Source organism: Elephantulus edwardii, unplaced genomic scaffold, assembly GCF_000299155.1.
Source record: "Elephantulus edwardii isolate Elephantulus edwardi_28Jun2011 unplaced genomic scaffold, EleEdw1.0 scaffold00027, whole genome shotgun sequence".
NCBI classification, from domain to species: domain Eukaryota; kingdom Metazoa; phylum Chordata; class Mammalia; order Macroscelidea; family Macroscelididae; genus Elephantulus; species Elephantulus edwardii.
The window spans coordinates 3,211,603-3,225,377 of record NW_006399777.1 but is presented as its reverse complement, the minus strand read 5'-3'; the positions used below and the strand labels follow the sequence as shown (position 1 = coordinate 3,225,377).

The 13,775-nt window shown below is 53.7% G+C and overlaps 1 protein-coding gene across 1 annotated transcript in view; it reads left to right on the top strand.

The window, feature by feature from the left end:
* The window catches only part of TBC1D5 (TBC1 domain family, member 5), a 303,171-nt gene extending 291,913 nt beyond the window's left edge, over positions 1 to 11,258 (top strand). Inside the window, exons 19-21 of the mRNA XM_006883338.1 lie at positions 6,559 to 6,638; positions 7,410 to 7,538; positions 10,965 to 11,258. Of these exons, the coding sequence (XP_006883400.1) occupies positions 6,559 to 6,638; positions 7,410 to 7,538; positions 10,965 to 11,258 (503 nt within the window). The remainder of the gene's footprint in view (positions 1 to 6,558; positions 6,639 to 7,409; positions 7,539 to 10,964) is intronic.
* The last annotated feature ends 2,517 nt before the right edge of the window (positions 11,259 to 13,775 follow it).

Here is a 13,775-nt window from a genome sequence, read left to right as displayed (position 1 = left end):
GGGGAGGGGAGGGGAGAGCATACACATATTGCAAAGGCAAGAGCTGGACTCAGAAAATCAAAAGGGAAGCACTCACTTGGCATTTCTTAAGCTGAAGGAACCGAAGAACAAATTCAAGCCTCAAGCTACAATGCTTCAGGATGCTGTGGACAGAATATTGAATGACCCAGAGAACATCAAAAGAAAATGAAGTACACACACTCATTGTACCAGAAAGAATTGGCTGACACAGAAGAATTCCATGAAACAATATATGATCAAGGAGCAATGGTGATAAAAGAGGAACTTCAAGCTGCTCTGTAAGAAAAGGCCAGAAAAAAGGCCTCAGGAATTGATGGGAGTCCCAAGTGACATAGTGCAACAAGCAGATGCTGCCCTGGATGTGTTCACGGGGTTGAGCCAATAATCCTGGAGGGCAGCTACCAGGCCAGCTGACTGGAAGAGGCTGGCATTTATTAAAAAGAAAAGATGACCCAGCAGAGTGTGGAAATTATCACATGCAAGCAAAATCCTCCCGTTGATTATCCAAAAAGGACTGGAACAGTACAACAGCAGAGAACTGCTATATGTGCAGGCTGGGTTTAGAAGAGGCTGTGGTACTGGGAACATTATAACCTTTGTCACGTGGATCTTGGCCCAAAGCAGAGAGCACCAGAGGAATGTCTCTCTGTGTTCCATTGACGATGAAAAGGCATTTGACTGTGTGGATCTCAACAAGCCATGGCTAGACGTGTGAGGAATGGGAATCCTAGAACACCCGATTATGAACATGTGAAACCTATACTTGAACCAGGAAGCAGAGGTCAGAACAGAGCAAGGAAACATTGCATGGAATGTTTCAAAATCAGGAAAGGAATACGTCAGGGTCTCCATCCACTTTCAATCTATAAGCAGAACAGATCATCCAGGAAGCTGGGCTCTGTGAGGGAGAACATGTCATCAGGATTGAAGGAAGACTCATCAGCCTTCATTCTACAGATGACACAACCTTGCTCGCTGAAACTGAGGGGAATCTGAAGCGCTTGCTGCAGAAGGTCAAGGACTGGAACCTTCACTATGGATTGAAGCTCAACATCAAGGAAACAAAGATTCTCATCACTGGGCCAGTTGACAGCAATGATAGCTGGAGAAGAGATTGAGGTTGTTAACAGTTCTACAATCAACACTCTTGGCACCAGCATTCAGGAAATCAAAAGACAAATTGCCCTAGGAAAATCTGCCATTAGGGACCTCTCTAGAATGGTAAAGGGCAGTGATATTAGTCTAGAGACTAAGGTGCACTTATCCACCCCATAGTGACTAAGGATGGCAGAAGAAGAATTGAGTTGTGCCTTTGAGTTATGGTGCTGGAGAAGAGTCTTGAATATACTATGGATTGCCAAGAAAACAAGCAGGTCTTTCCTGGAGAGTGTGAAACCAAGTCTCTCCTTGAAGACTAGGATTTTGAAGCTCCGTCTCAAATACTTTGGGCTTGTGGCCAGGAGGGGACCAGTCCTTGGAGAAGAACATTCTTGAAAGGGTGGAGGGACAGCACAGGAGAGGAAGACCCCAGATGAGATGGATTGATACAGTAACTGGGGTCGTGGGGTAAGTGTGTCAGAGTCCTTGAGATTGGCTCAGGACAGGGGACAGGGAACTATCCAGAGCTGCTGTCCATAGTGTCTCTATGTGTTGCGCAAGACTCGAAGGCACGTAACAGCAGCTATATCTTTTCTGACTGCTTGATGACCTTTGCATTAGTTGAAATAAGTGTTGTCCAAAATAAGAGAGCAAAGGAGCAACTGAGGGGGGATTTACTGGGGCTTCAAGTAGGAAATCCTGTTAGGAAATTGCCGAGTTGTTTAGTACACAGGGCGGCTTTTGAAACAGCTTTACTTGAGCTTCTGAATTTCCCGACAGCTCTGACTCCAGTTTAGGCCCTGCGGTCAGCACTGAGAGCATGTCTCCTTTCGTAGGAAGGAGAAACACTTTAATTAAAATGGAAGGAAATGCCCCTCCCCCCGGAGTTTTCAGCTAACTGCAAAACGAGGTGTGTTTGTGTGTGCTGACTCCTCTCCGTCAGCGTCCCTTCATGTAGCTGTGGGCTGTGTACTTTGTAAACTGCCTTTACTGACTGCAGGGTGACCACAGCCTTTGATGAGTTTAGGGTGCTGCCCGCCCAGGTCGCCCCTTTGCTCTAAGTGGAGATTCGGAGAAAACACAGACGTGCAGGAAGCCAGGGCTCCTGACAGACTTCCTGACTTAGACTTCCTTAAGAGATGGTTTTAATATTCTAGCAGTTTTCCTCCAAACGGATCTCCCCGGCCCCTAAACATTTAGAGTCGTAAAAAATCAGAGCAGGTGAAAATATCCATACGCGTGGGATCGATGACAATAAATTAGGGCAATCTCTATAAAGATAAAATACTTTTCCACTTTACTCACAAGGGGAGACATTCCCATCAAGTTTTACTAAGCAGAAGCAGCATTGGCAGAACGAGATATACTTGATGTGTAAATAAACGGTAGTGGTGGTCAGATGACGGGAAGCCCCTCCAGGGACGGGGTAACGGACCCCAAGCGTCTGCACTTGGAAGATCCACCATATTAATTGGAGATCTGTGACTGCGTACCGCGCTGAGCGAGGGCTGTGGGCCGCCAGGCGCCCCAGGCAGGGGCCCGCAGCCATGAGGGGGCTGTTTGATGTCAGAGAAAGAAAGGCAGTTGAGGGGGCAGTGGGCTGGGGCAGAGCCCTGACCCTGCCACTCTGGCCCATCTTGCTTATGTATGTGCTCTCCTGTGTAAAATAAGGAGACAATTGCCCATCTTGCCAATTTATCACCTAGTATTTCTTTTTTATTATTTTTTAACATTTATTATTATTATTATTATTATTATTATTATTATTATTATGTGTGTGTACCATCAAAATGGATCTGACTGTTACAGGAGGCGATTGTCCCTCCTTCTCCAGTAGAGCATCTGGTGGATTTGAACCACGTGCTCTGGGATTGCAGTGCAGCTTCTTGCCACTAGGCCACCAGAGCTCCCTCAGATAATGTATTTCAAAAGCGTCACACAGGGTCTGGATCACAGTGGGCATTCAGGAGACACCATCTCTTTCCCCTTTAACACTCCCTGCCCTCTGAGCTCGGCAGCCTCTCCTTGGACCTCCACCCTCCCAGGCAGAGCTGGGGTCTCCCTGGACCCCCATCCTCTCAGGCAGGTCCCGGGTCTCCTGCAACCGTAGGCAGAAGAGATGAGTGCAGTTTCCTGAAGAGTGAGCCCACCCCTGCCAGCACCCACAAGAATGTCCTTGTCAAATGATGTAAAACGGGTTTGGAATGTCGGAGAGTTTTAGGTCCTAAAGCTAGACTGTGGGAGAGCTTTTCTGATAAGCAAAGTCGTTCTGTCAGAACTGAGCAGATGCGCTCTGGGGTCACGGGCTGTGGAGGCAGCTGTCAGGGGCTGGCGGTCCATCCAGGAAGCCGCTCACCGCCCATCATGAATGGCCGTCACCTCCACTAGGTCCTGTTCATTCAGGCAAATTCCCGATCACTTTGCATTTACTTCATCCAGATTTTAAAACATGAAGGCTGTTTGGTAAATGACAGCAGAACCAATGTGGAAAAAAGCCGCTCAGTGAACAATTACATAAGACGTCTGTGCAGCTGGCCCTTTCGTTGGAAAGGCAATGAATAAAATCCCCTCGTGGTTTTAACACCCACGGCCTGAAAGGAGGTGACGTTTTGCCACAGCTCTACCAAAATTCTGCCTTCTTCCCATCACGTAATTAAAGTCTTTGAATTCAGAGTTTTGGAGGCAGGGATTAAAAATGCACATCTTATGAAATAGGGGCTTGTCTGTAAACTTGACAAGCCCTTTCCCCTGTGTGTCTACTTTTGCATTGCTCTCTCTCTGCCTGTCCTCCTGAGGCTGCATTGGAATCGGGGATGGTCATGGGATATATTCAGTACTCCTCTCCAGCACCGCAGTTCAAGGGCGTCAAAGACAAGGCCTCATGATCCTGAACACTGTGGTGTGGATGGTGTAGGACACACAAGAGAGGGACTGGGGCTTCCTTCACGTAGACGGCAGGACGGCTGCTGTGAGGGGGCCTTGCGGGCCTGTGTGGGGACAGCGGCTCCTGCACCCTGGAAAGGGGAACAGCAGGTGCACTGCCTCCACCAGCAGGCTGTCTGGCATGTCATGGGCTCTGTGGGCAGCAGCACGTGGAACCTGTGTGTCCTGTGTAGAGACAGGGACGGCTGAAAGGAGACGCATCCAGATGTCCACTCGGGTGGCAGGGCAGATGAGCTGCGAAGACATCTCGGACAGTTCAAGTGTGTTTTGTTGACAGAGTCGACAGCACTTACTAGTGAACTGGATGTGGAGAAGGACGGCAAAGAGGAATGAGTCATTTGAAATGACCCTGTTAGACCCTGGGGTAAAGGATGCACACCTGATCTTGCAATGGAGCAGTGATGCGGGTGGCCCGCTCACGGAAGAGTGGACACCTCACTGACTAAGCTCCGCTGAAGAGGAGATGTTTCTTTACAATCTACAATAACCTGTGAGCTCGTCAGAAACATCACCCGACACCCTAGGGCTGTGGGCATGAAGAAGGCAAATTTAAATGCAGTTTTCTCACAGAAGCCACAAAGTACTTGTTTCATGCACAGAAGAGGGAAAGAAAATTTAGAATTTTGTATACATTTTATATTTTTTTACTTATCTCATATGTGATGTTTTATATTTTTTGTGCCAAGTTGACAACTCCAATTCTCATTAAGTACAACACTATACAATAGTGAATCACATTTTTAATGGCAGCAGCAAATGTTATTGTTGTTGTTGTTGTTGTTGTTGTTGTTCAGTGGTGTCAAGAGGTTGAGTGAGCCTGTGAACAACATATCTGAACCTTAGCTTGTTGTATGCCGTCTTCATGATCTCCAAGACTCCACACGTGCCTCCAGGGGTCCCACCTGGCACCCTGTGTGTGTCTTCTGGGGGTCCCGCCCAGTACCCCACACATGCTTCCTGATGTAAAATTGCCTTTCTCCATAGATCACCCCTTCTTTGTAGCAAGAAGATAGAGTCTAGGGATGAGTCCACAGTCCCATTAGGATAATGTCAGAAGCAGGAAGCACAGAGTCCCCTTTTCAAGGTGGACGCAGGATGGGCTTCCTCAGGAGACAGACCCCCTGCTCAGCCTCGGTTCTCTCTTACCCCCCTCCCGCCCCCCGACAGGTGCTCACTTCCTGCCTCATCTCCCCCTGCCATCAGGAAGAGTGGTGATGGGGCGGGGAGTGGAGGTCTGCACTGTTCCCTGTTCACAGCTAGGCAGAGTGGACAGCTGCAGGAGGCATGAAAGGAACAAGGTCTGACTAGGAATATGTTGTGTCAGGTATTGTAAATGGAGCTGCAAAGAATCAGAAATCAGAAGATGTGACTGGGGGTGAACTTGTTTGTTTTGAGTTTCAAATTAGGGGCGGAGCTCTCTGGTTTTAACGTCTTTTAATCGCCCAGCACATTATCTGGTGCACCTCTGGCCCTCTGCCACTTCCCCAAGCTGCCTGATAGCCCCCACCCAAGGCCCGGTCAGGGTAGGCCCATGTTTCCCCTCAGTGTGTGCGGAGGCAGAGGACCACTGTGTGTGAGAGACGCTGGTGAGTCACCTGATGTGATGCTGGGCCTGGGGGTCCACAGCTGGCTGAGCATGGCCCTCAGGCCAGGGCTGGAGGGAGGGCTTGTCAGGTGGGGGGCTCCTGTGACGACCCTGGGTGACAGGCATTGTAATCTCATGACCGTGTGCAGTGTTGTGGGCTTGTCCTCTTATATTAATGTATTTATTTTTTATGCTAAGATTCCAACAAATTTTTTGTAATGTTGGAGAAGAGTATTGAATGTACTATGGACTGCTAAGGAAATGAACAGGTTTATCCTGGAGAGGGTTAAACTAGACTGCTCCTTGGAGGCAAGGATTGTGAAGCTTTGTCTGACATAGTTTGGACATGTTGCAAGGAGGGACCGGTCCTTGGAGAGGGACATCATGCTTGGGAGGATGGAGGGTCAGGGCAGGAGAGGAAGACCCTGTGTGAGGTGGATCGATTCAGTGACTGGGGTATTCGGGATGGGAGTGTTGGAGATGGTGCGATTGGCACAGGACAGAGCAGAGTTTAGGGCTGTTGTCCATAGGGTTGCTGTGAGTCACAGGTGACTTGACGGCACACAACAAGAAGATTCCAACATAGTCTACCGCTTTAATTCTCTGAAGACACTAAGTCGAATCCCCGGGAGGAATTGCACTTGAGGTAGCGTCACTGGATTGCGGGGAATGTGGGAAGGCCAGCTGCAGGCCGGCTGTGGAGGCCGGTGGCTCCGTGTCCTGCGTCGGCAGGAAGACGCTGGCCTCTCTATCAAGAGAACACAGCTGAGCAGTAGGGTGTGCAGGTGCTGTGTGTCCCAGGCCCAGCACTGGCCTCTGTGCACATCCCGGCTGTGAGCCCCGCAGAGCGTCTTGTCTGAAGCTTCGGTGAAGCAGCAGGAGGTTACCCCCTGTTATTCTTCTCTTTTCAGTCAATATTCAAGATGTGATTCTACAGGAGAATTTGGAAAAAGAAGACCAAATTCTGGTTTCCCTAGCAGGATTAAAACAGGTACAGTCCTGGACTCTCCCATCGTGTCCCTCAGCCACTCGTCCAGAGCCCGCTGGGTCAGGCCACCCAGGCCTGGGACACTCAGTGCTGGAGCCGTGGTCCCCTGCCCCTCAGTCCCTCGCTGCTGGACACGGCTCCTCCTAGCTCTCTGCCGCCTCCCCCGAGGCTTCTAGCAGTTGTCTCTAACTAGCTGGAGGGAGGGAGCCGGGCAGTCTCCTCCCGTGCAATTTACAGCCTCTGGAAACCCTCAGAAGGTCGGTCGGGGGTCCATTCTGACCAGAGAGAAGCGTGTTCGCAGCCCAGACTGGCTTCCCTCTGACCCTTGCCCTCTCCCTCTCCCCAGACTCGGTCTCCGTGTTCCTCAGCCGTGGATGCCCGGCCCGGCCCGGCCTGGGGTCATGCAGCCAGCCATCCATAAATGCAGGAAGTTCAGAGCTCAAGTCAGCCTGTGCCTGGAGCTGGCTCAGCACACGGTGTCCTGTCTCCGTGTCTCTCAGGCCTGGAGTCACGGCCAAGGACGTAGCTCTGGGGTCTGACCTTGTGAGGGCTCAGCCATTGGCACTCTGAAGTGGTCCTTGGTCGTTGATCACTGAGTGGCTTTGATAAGAGTGGGCGTTCTTTCTGTTACATCTTTTTTATGGTAATGAGGGAATAAATAGTCAGACCACTGGAAGACCAGTCCGTGCCAACCCTAGTTTAATGGGTTAGAGATTGGTGCCCTTTTAAAAGTAAACTCCTATCTCCTCAATTCCTTTCCTCCTCTGAAAATAGATCAAAGACATCCTCAAAGGCTCCCTGCGTTTCAACCAGAGCCAGCTGGAGTCGGAGGAGAATGAGCAGCTCACCATCGCCGATGACCACTACTGCTCAAGCGGCCGGGCGCCCGCGGCCACCACGCAGGTATGGAGCCGGGCATCACATCACGCCCTCGGTTAGGGACAGCCACGCCGCCTGAGGTCCTTCCTGTGTGAAGTCCAGCCGTGAGCGCCTTCTGGGGCCAGAAGGGCAGGCTACCCCGTGTCCCCGTGTGGACTGCCCACCCCGTGCCCTGGGGCACACCTTGCGGGGAGGGTGGTGATGAGAATCGTGCGGTCACTACCACACATCTGCGCCCAGCAGCTCCAGGGGCCTCCAGCAGCCACTCCCAGTCTGCAAGCTGGGACCTCGGGGCCCTGCCTTCACGGTTGGTCAGGACTCCCAGCCGATGGCAGTGCCCTACATCACCGGATGGACAACCAGAGCCCTGCTCATGCCGGCCTGTTGTGCGTTATGTGGCTAGAAGTCCACATCTCAATATTCATGGGAAAGATCGCCTATTAAGGTCCATCCTCCAAGGCAGAGATGGGCAGACCTTTCTGTGAAGGCCAAGTAGGAAGTACTTCCCATCCTGTGGGCCACGTACAGTCTCTGTCACCTATTCTTGTTTGCTGTTGTGTGACATTGAGTTGGAACTGACCCGTACCTGGCCCTCCAGCAGGTTTTTGGAGGCAGAAAATCCCACAGGAGGAGGCTGCCCATCCTTCTCCCAGCAGCTGGTGGATTCGAACTGCATGCCTTTGGTATTGCAGCTCAGCTTCTTACCTCTAGGCCCTCAGAGCTCCCTCCTATTCTTTAATAAACATAAAAACTTCCCGGCTTGGGGGTGGCTGTCTGCTGTGGCTTGGCGCCTCAGGCCCCGAGTGTTAACACTGGGAGTTACTCCACTGTGGAGTCAGAGTGGCCTCACTCGACGTGCTCTAAGCAAGTCCTTGGGTTAATCCAGTCTCCCTGGGCTGAGGGCGCCTTGCGGCCTTGTGGTCTCCAGAATCAGCATGTCTCCGTCCACCTTGCTGCTTCTCTCTTTCATCTGGTGAGACTGCTGTTAATTCCTAATAATACTAAAAAATCCACTTACAAAGTTTCACCTTGAAAAGTGAACTTGAGCAAAATCTTACCTCTGTCACTTTCTTGAAAAATACTCTCCAGATGCTGCTAAATTTCTTAGTGTTTTAAAAGCTCAACGCAGCAAATTTGAGAGTGTGGTTCTGTTGTTGGTACCTCATTTTTCCACAGCTCTGGTAGTTTCGTGGCGCAGAGCTGTGTGGCCAGCCCAAAGGTGTGCGGTGTGAGTCCACTAGCCGCTCCGCGGGAGAAGGACGGGCAGTCTCCTCCCCTGTGATTTACCATGAGAACCCATTGGAGGGTCAACTGTGGGTCGGTCCCGATTCACTGATACACGGACAACAGCAGCCTTTCAAAGCGAGAACCCTTCATCCCATACAGCTTTAAAAGGAAGCTTCCAGAAACCGTGAATTGCACCTTTGATGTGACTGGTTCCTCCCCAGTCCCTGTCCCTTCACAGAGGTTTTATTTTACAATACTAGTTTCTGTTTGCAAGCATGTCAGAGCGCAGGCCCAGCCACCGCTGTGTGTCCACTTTGATTTAAGCTATTGGAGCGGGGTCTTCATTAAATGCCCACCTCGGTCCAGCCACAGTGGCTTTTCGGGTTTCTAAGATGAAACTTCATCCCGGATGCAGACAGCTGCACGCTTCCCCTGCTGTGAACTTGAACCGCCAACCGCTGTGATTAGCAGCCCAGCTCTCAATGCACTGTGCCACCAGGGGCTAACTGTGGACAAGTGCTGCCCAAAGCACCTTCTAAAATACTAACTCGTTTGCTAAGTTGAAGACTTCCTGGTGGCACTTTATAATCCTTCTTCTCAGTTTGTAGAGGCTTCTGGTTACCACCACTGCGCCAGGGCCCCCCACACACACTCCAGTGGGCCAGATGTGCCCCCAGGCTCCCCACACATACCTGAGTGTACAACCTATGCTCCTAGGGGCCCCCACATGCTTGAGTAAGCCAGCTGTACCCCAGGGCCTCTACAGACTTGAGTGAACCAGCTATGCTCCAGGGCCCCCCATGCCCAAAGGAGCCAGCTGTGTCCCCAGAGCCACACGTACCCTCAGATGAGCCAGCTGTGGTCACCTCAGGCCTCTTGCCAGCAAAGCTGCCTCCTGTCAGAACCTCAGGGACCCGTGCCTCTGAGGGGACTCCCTACCCCTCACCCCTGCCTGTCAGCTCTGGGGTCAAGGGGCAGTGGAATTGCTTCCTCTTGTGCCCACCTCACACTGGCCCTCCTCCACGGGGTCCTTAACCGTCTATAAAACAAAGCTAAAGAAGATGCATTTATCTGGGGAGAGGAGAAACGTGCATGCAGCACGCTCTGTCCTTCAGGAGAGGACAGACAGGAGCCATCACGGTGCCAGCCAGCAAGTCCACAGATAAGCCCAGGCTCTGTGGCCTTCTGCTGTAGAGGCCAGTGGTCTGGACAAGTCTGATAAGGGGCAGGGGGCTCCCAGGCAAGCCACATTGTCCTGTTGTCCCTGCGGGGTCTGTGGCCCCAGGCTTGGGGCTCTCTGAGCTCTGTCACTGCTCACAGGGGACAGGCCCTCAGGGTCTGCGGGCACACCAGAGCAGGGACCGCATGGGAGGAGGGAAGGCCTCGTCACTCCTTCTTTCAGGGTGGTTCTGAAGTCTGCAGTACTGGGATCTTCGGGGGCCCAGGGGTCTGTCTGAGTCCCCTCCACATCACAGTTCATTCCTAACATAGGAGCGGATTATGGTGGCCTTCTCCTCACGGGTTCCCCTGCCTGTGCCCTGGCCCTCCAGGACTCCTTTGCCATCTGCTGACGTGTGTCACCGCTGTAAACTGGAGGACTGAGGGCCTGCTTACTCCTATAGTGGGGCCCCTGCCCAGGACAGAGCCCTGTGCGCATGGGCACCTTATTACCCACCCCAGGTGGGCTCTGTCAAGTAGCCCCCAGGCCTGGCATCATGCTGGTGCTGGACCCTCCCAAAAATGCCCTTGTGGCGAGCAGAACTGTAGATGGTTCTGGACCCGGGGCCCCTGGGCTTCAGTGTGCGGGTCCCTCTGCCCTCTGGTCCACACACAGAGGGACAGACAGACTCTTGTGAGACCCCATCAACAGGCAGCGAAGTGCACTCAAGGTGGGGGGTGGTTTGCGTGATGGGATCCCTGCCAGGCTGGTGGCGTTGCCCCCCTGAGCTCAGCTGCCCAGGTTATCACACAGCAGTGACGTTGGAGAAGCACCATGTTCCAGCCCACAGGTGTCGGGCAGCAGGCCAGCTGGGACAGTGCAGGGCCAAGTGGCCTCTCTCCCTGGACGCCCCCACTCTAGGTCCTCCTCACAGGCTCGCTGTCCCCTCTCACCCACTGTCCCCCCAACTCCACAGGCATCCTCAGCCCCACTCTCCCTGGACACCCCCGCTCTGGGCCTCCTTACAAGCTGATCTCTCACCCACTGTCCCCCTCACTCCACAGGCATCCTCAGAGCCCACTGATACAGGGAGCTCAGAGGACTTCATCCTCGTCTCCAGAGAGGACGACAGGGACAGTGCCAGGGGACCCATCCCGGGCCAGGCGCAGCCTCTCCGCACCGTCAGCCGCACGTCCCGCAAAGCTCAGACCTCGGCCCGCTGCCCGCTCACCTTCTCTGACCCGCTGACAGGCCCAGCCTCGGCCTCATCCAGCAACCCCAGCTCCAGCCCCGATGACAGCAGCAGCAGCCCCAGTAAGGACTCAGGCTTCACCATCGTCAGCCCCCTGGACGTCTGACTGCGGGCCCCTGCGCTGGCCCTGCCCGTGGCCGCTGTGGCCGGCAAGGCCCCACGGGATCCGTGGGACCCAGCGCTTTCTTTCCAGCATACATCAGCCTTAGCACAGCCCATCGGACCCTGAGAGATGCCAAGGGGCAGCTGTGTCCATGTGGATACAGAACCCAGAGAAATGCCACAGGACAGCTCTGTCCACATAGACCTGGAACCCAGAGAAATGCCACGGAGGCCAACATGTCCACAGACTTGTCCACCAATTGTCAGCCAGCCACCCAGCTCTGAGACAGAGCAGAGCACCACGGTTCAAGTCCCTTCCCCGTCCTCTTCCAAGCTGGCCAAGCCCTCGGTTCTGTAGATGGGGAGGAAGGCTCTGCCCATCTCTGCTCTCAGAGCACGGGCCAGGGTCATTGTCCTCAGGGGTCCACACCTCAGTCTCCATCTCTGGCACTGGGCAACCGCCAGGCCAGATGCAAAGGGGTGAGTGGACCCTGGGCTGGAAAATGCTGTTAACTGACTCACCTCATGATTGGATGATCTTACGAAACAGGGTCTGAGCTTAGGAATCACGTTAGGAGTGAGGCTGTGCTGGGGGTTTCTTTACTGAAGAACACATTTCAAGCTGTAGACCGTCGCTGCCCCTCCTTCAACCACTGCATTTACCGTGCAAGCCCTGCTCAGACAGAAGCAGGTCTCCTCTAAGCCAACCTGCACTGGAGTCTGAAGTTTCTAGAACATCGCCCCTCCTTCCCCTGGAAAGGTGTGCCTGACCGCGGGCGGTGCACTTCCGACGCCCCTTTCCAATGAAGTTCTCCTGTCTCAGGGCTGCGCCCACCTTCTGAGGAGTGAAAACCAACTCATTGGACCTGGATTCCAAATTCCTGCGGGCCAGACAGGAGCCTTGCGTCACTAGAAAGGACTAAGAGCAGAGAGGGGGACTGACCACAGGGAATCGGACCCCGAGCTGATTTGGGAAGTAGGGCTCCCATGCTGGGGGCGGGGGGCAACCAGGGGGGAGACAGGTTGGAGCCGAGCCTCTTTGTCATCTTTGAGCTGCTGAGAAGCCAAGGTGTCACGTGCCCCTCTCCTGAGCAGGGAATCCAGCAGGAAGGCGTGGACGCTGCCCTCACACACAGCACGCCATGGGGAAGGACCGCCTTGGTGGGGATGCCCCTGGACCTCACAGAGGACCCCTTTACAGTCACAGGTTAGAAACTTGGTGTAGCAGAATAAGCCCCCCAGGACCACCTGCACTCACAGGCCCTGCCCGTGGACACACCTGCTGCGTGGAGAACGAGGGGTAAAGCCTTCATCTGCAGAGGCTTCTGATGTCCACAGGGTCCTCAGAGCCCCAGCAGGGAGCTGGCGCTGCCTCGGTCACGGGGACAAGATCCATGGTCACAGGTCACAGGCGAGCCCTTGCATGGTGTCATCACCTCAGTGGGGCCAGGTCCCAGATGGCTGCTCACCCTGTGTACCCAGACGGCATCCTCAGTCCCAGAGCCCTGTCTGAGAAGTGGCCACTGCTGGCCATCATGGAGGACTTGTGAAGGAAGCATGTCGTCAGTCCCCTGTCCCTCCTGCCTTCAGGATGAAAGGGCCCCAGAGCTGGCCAGCACCTGCTGACCCCCATCTTCACCTGGAGGGGAAGGTCATGGAAGCCCAGCATCAAAGCCACACAGGAGCCCACTGGGGACCTGCTCACATCCAGGATGTCCACTGTCCCACAACTGATGTTCAAGGTCTGGCCTTGCACCCGCTCAGGGAGCCAGTGGCTGACCCAGGGGTGGCCCTGTGCCCCCGTCCTCTAGGAGAGACCAACGCAGAGCCACCGTCCTGCAGAGCACATGGTCACTCCACGGACTTCCTCAGACCCCCACAGCCCCTTCCTGGGATCCTTCAGCTCCCGTGGCATTGACGGGGACTCACCAACCAGGGGCACAGGCTCCAGTGGGGACGTCTTCGATTAGTTACAGGCCTGTTGAAGAGTGTGCCCCTCCGTGACCTTACGGGTAGCTGTTTACTCACACCTCCTTGACGGCCTGAGTCTGTGAAGCCCTCTGGTTTCCTCTGTGACATCAGGTCATCAGGGGACCACATCACGGCTCCATTGTCCACAGTTAATACATTTCACGCGACGTCGCTCTCATTCATTCTGTCGCCCTGTTTTAGTGTGTCTGTGTATCCATGCATTCCTCTCTGACCAGGATGGACGTGTGAGTTGCCTTCTCTGTGTTAACGTACTCAAGTTACAGACTAGGAAAGAAACCGTAGTAATGACTTTGCCTTACTTGTGTACATGCCAACGGGCCATTTAATACCCAACCTCTAATCACACTGAGTAATCCTGCAGACCTGACTCCTCTCCTGTCCAGCGCCAACCTTCCCGTGGGCAGTGACACGCCAAGGGCAGGCCAGGGCTTCATTGGCCTCCTGTCCACGTGGGGCAGTGACACGCCAAGGGCCGGCCAGGGCTTCACTGGCCTCCTGTCCACGTGGGGCAGTGACACACTGAGAGCTT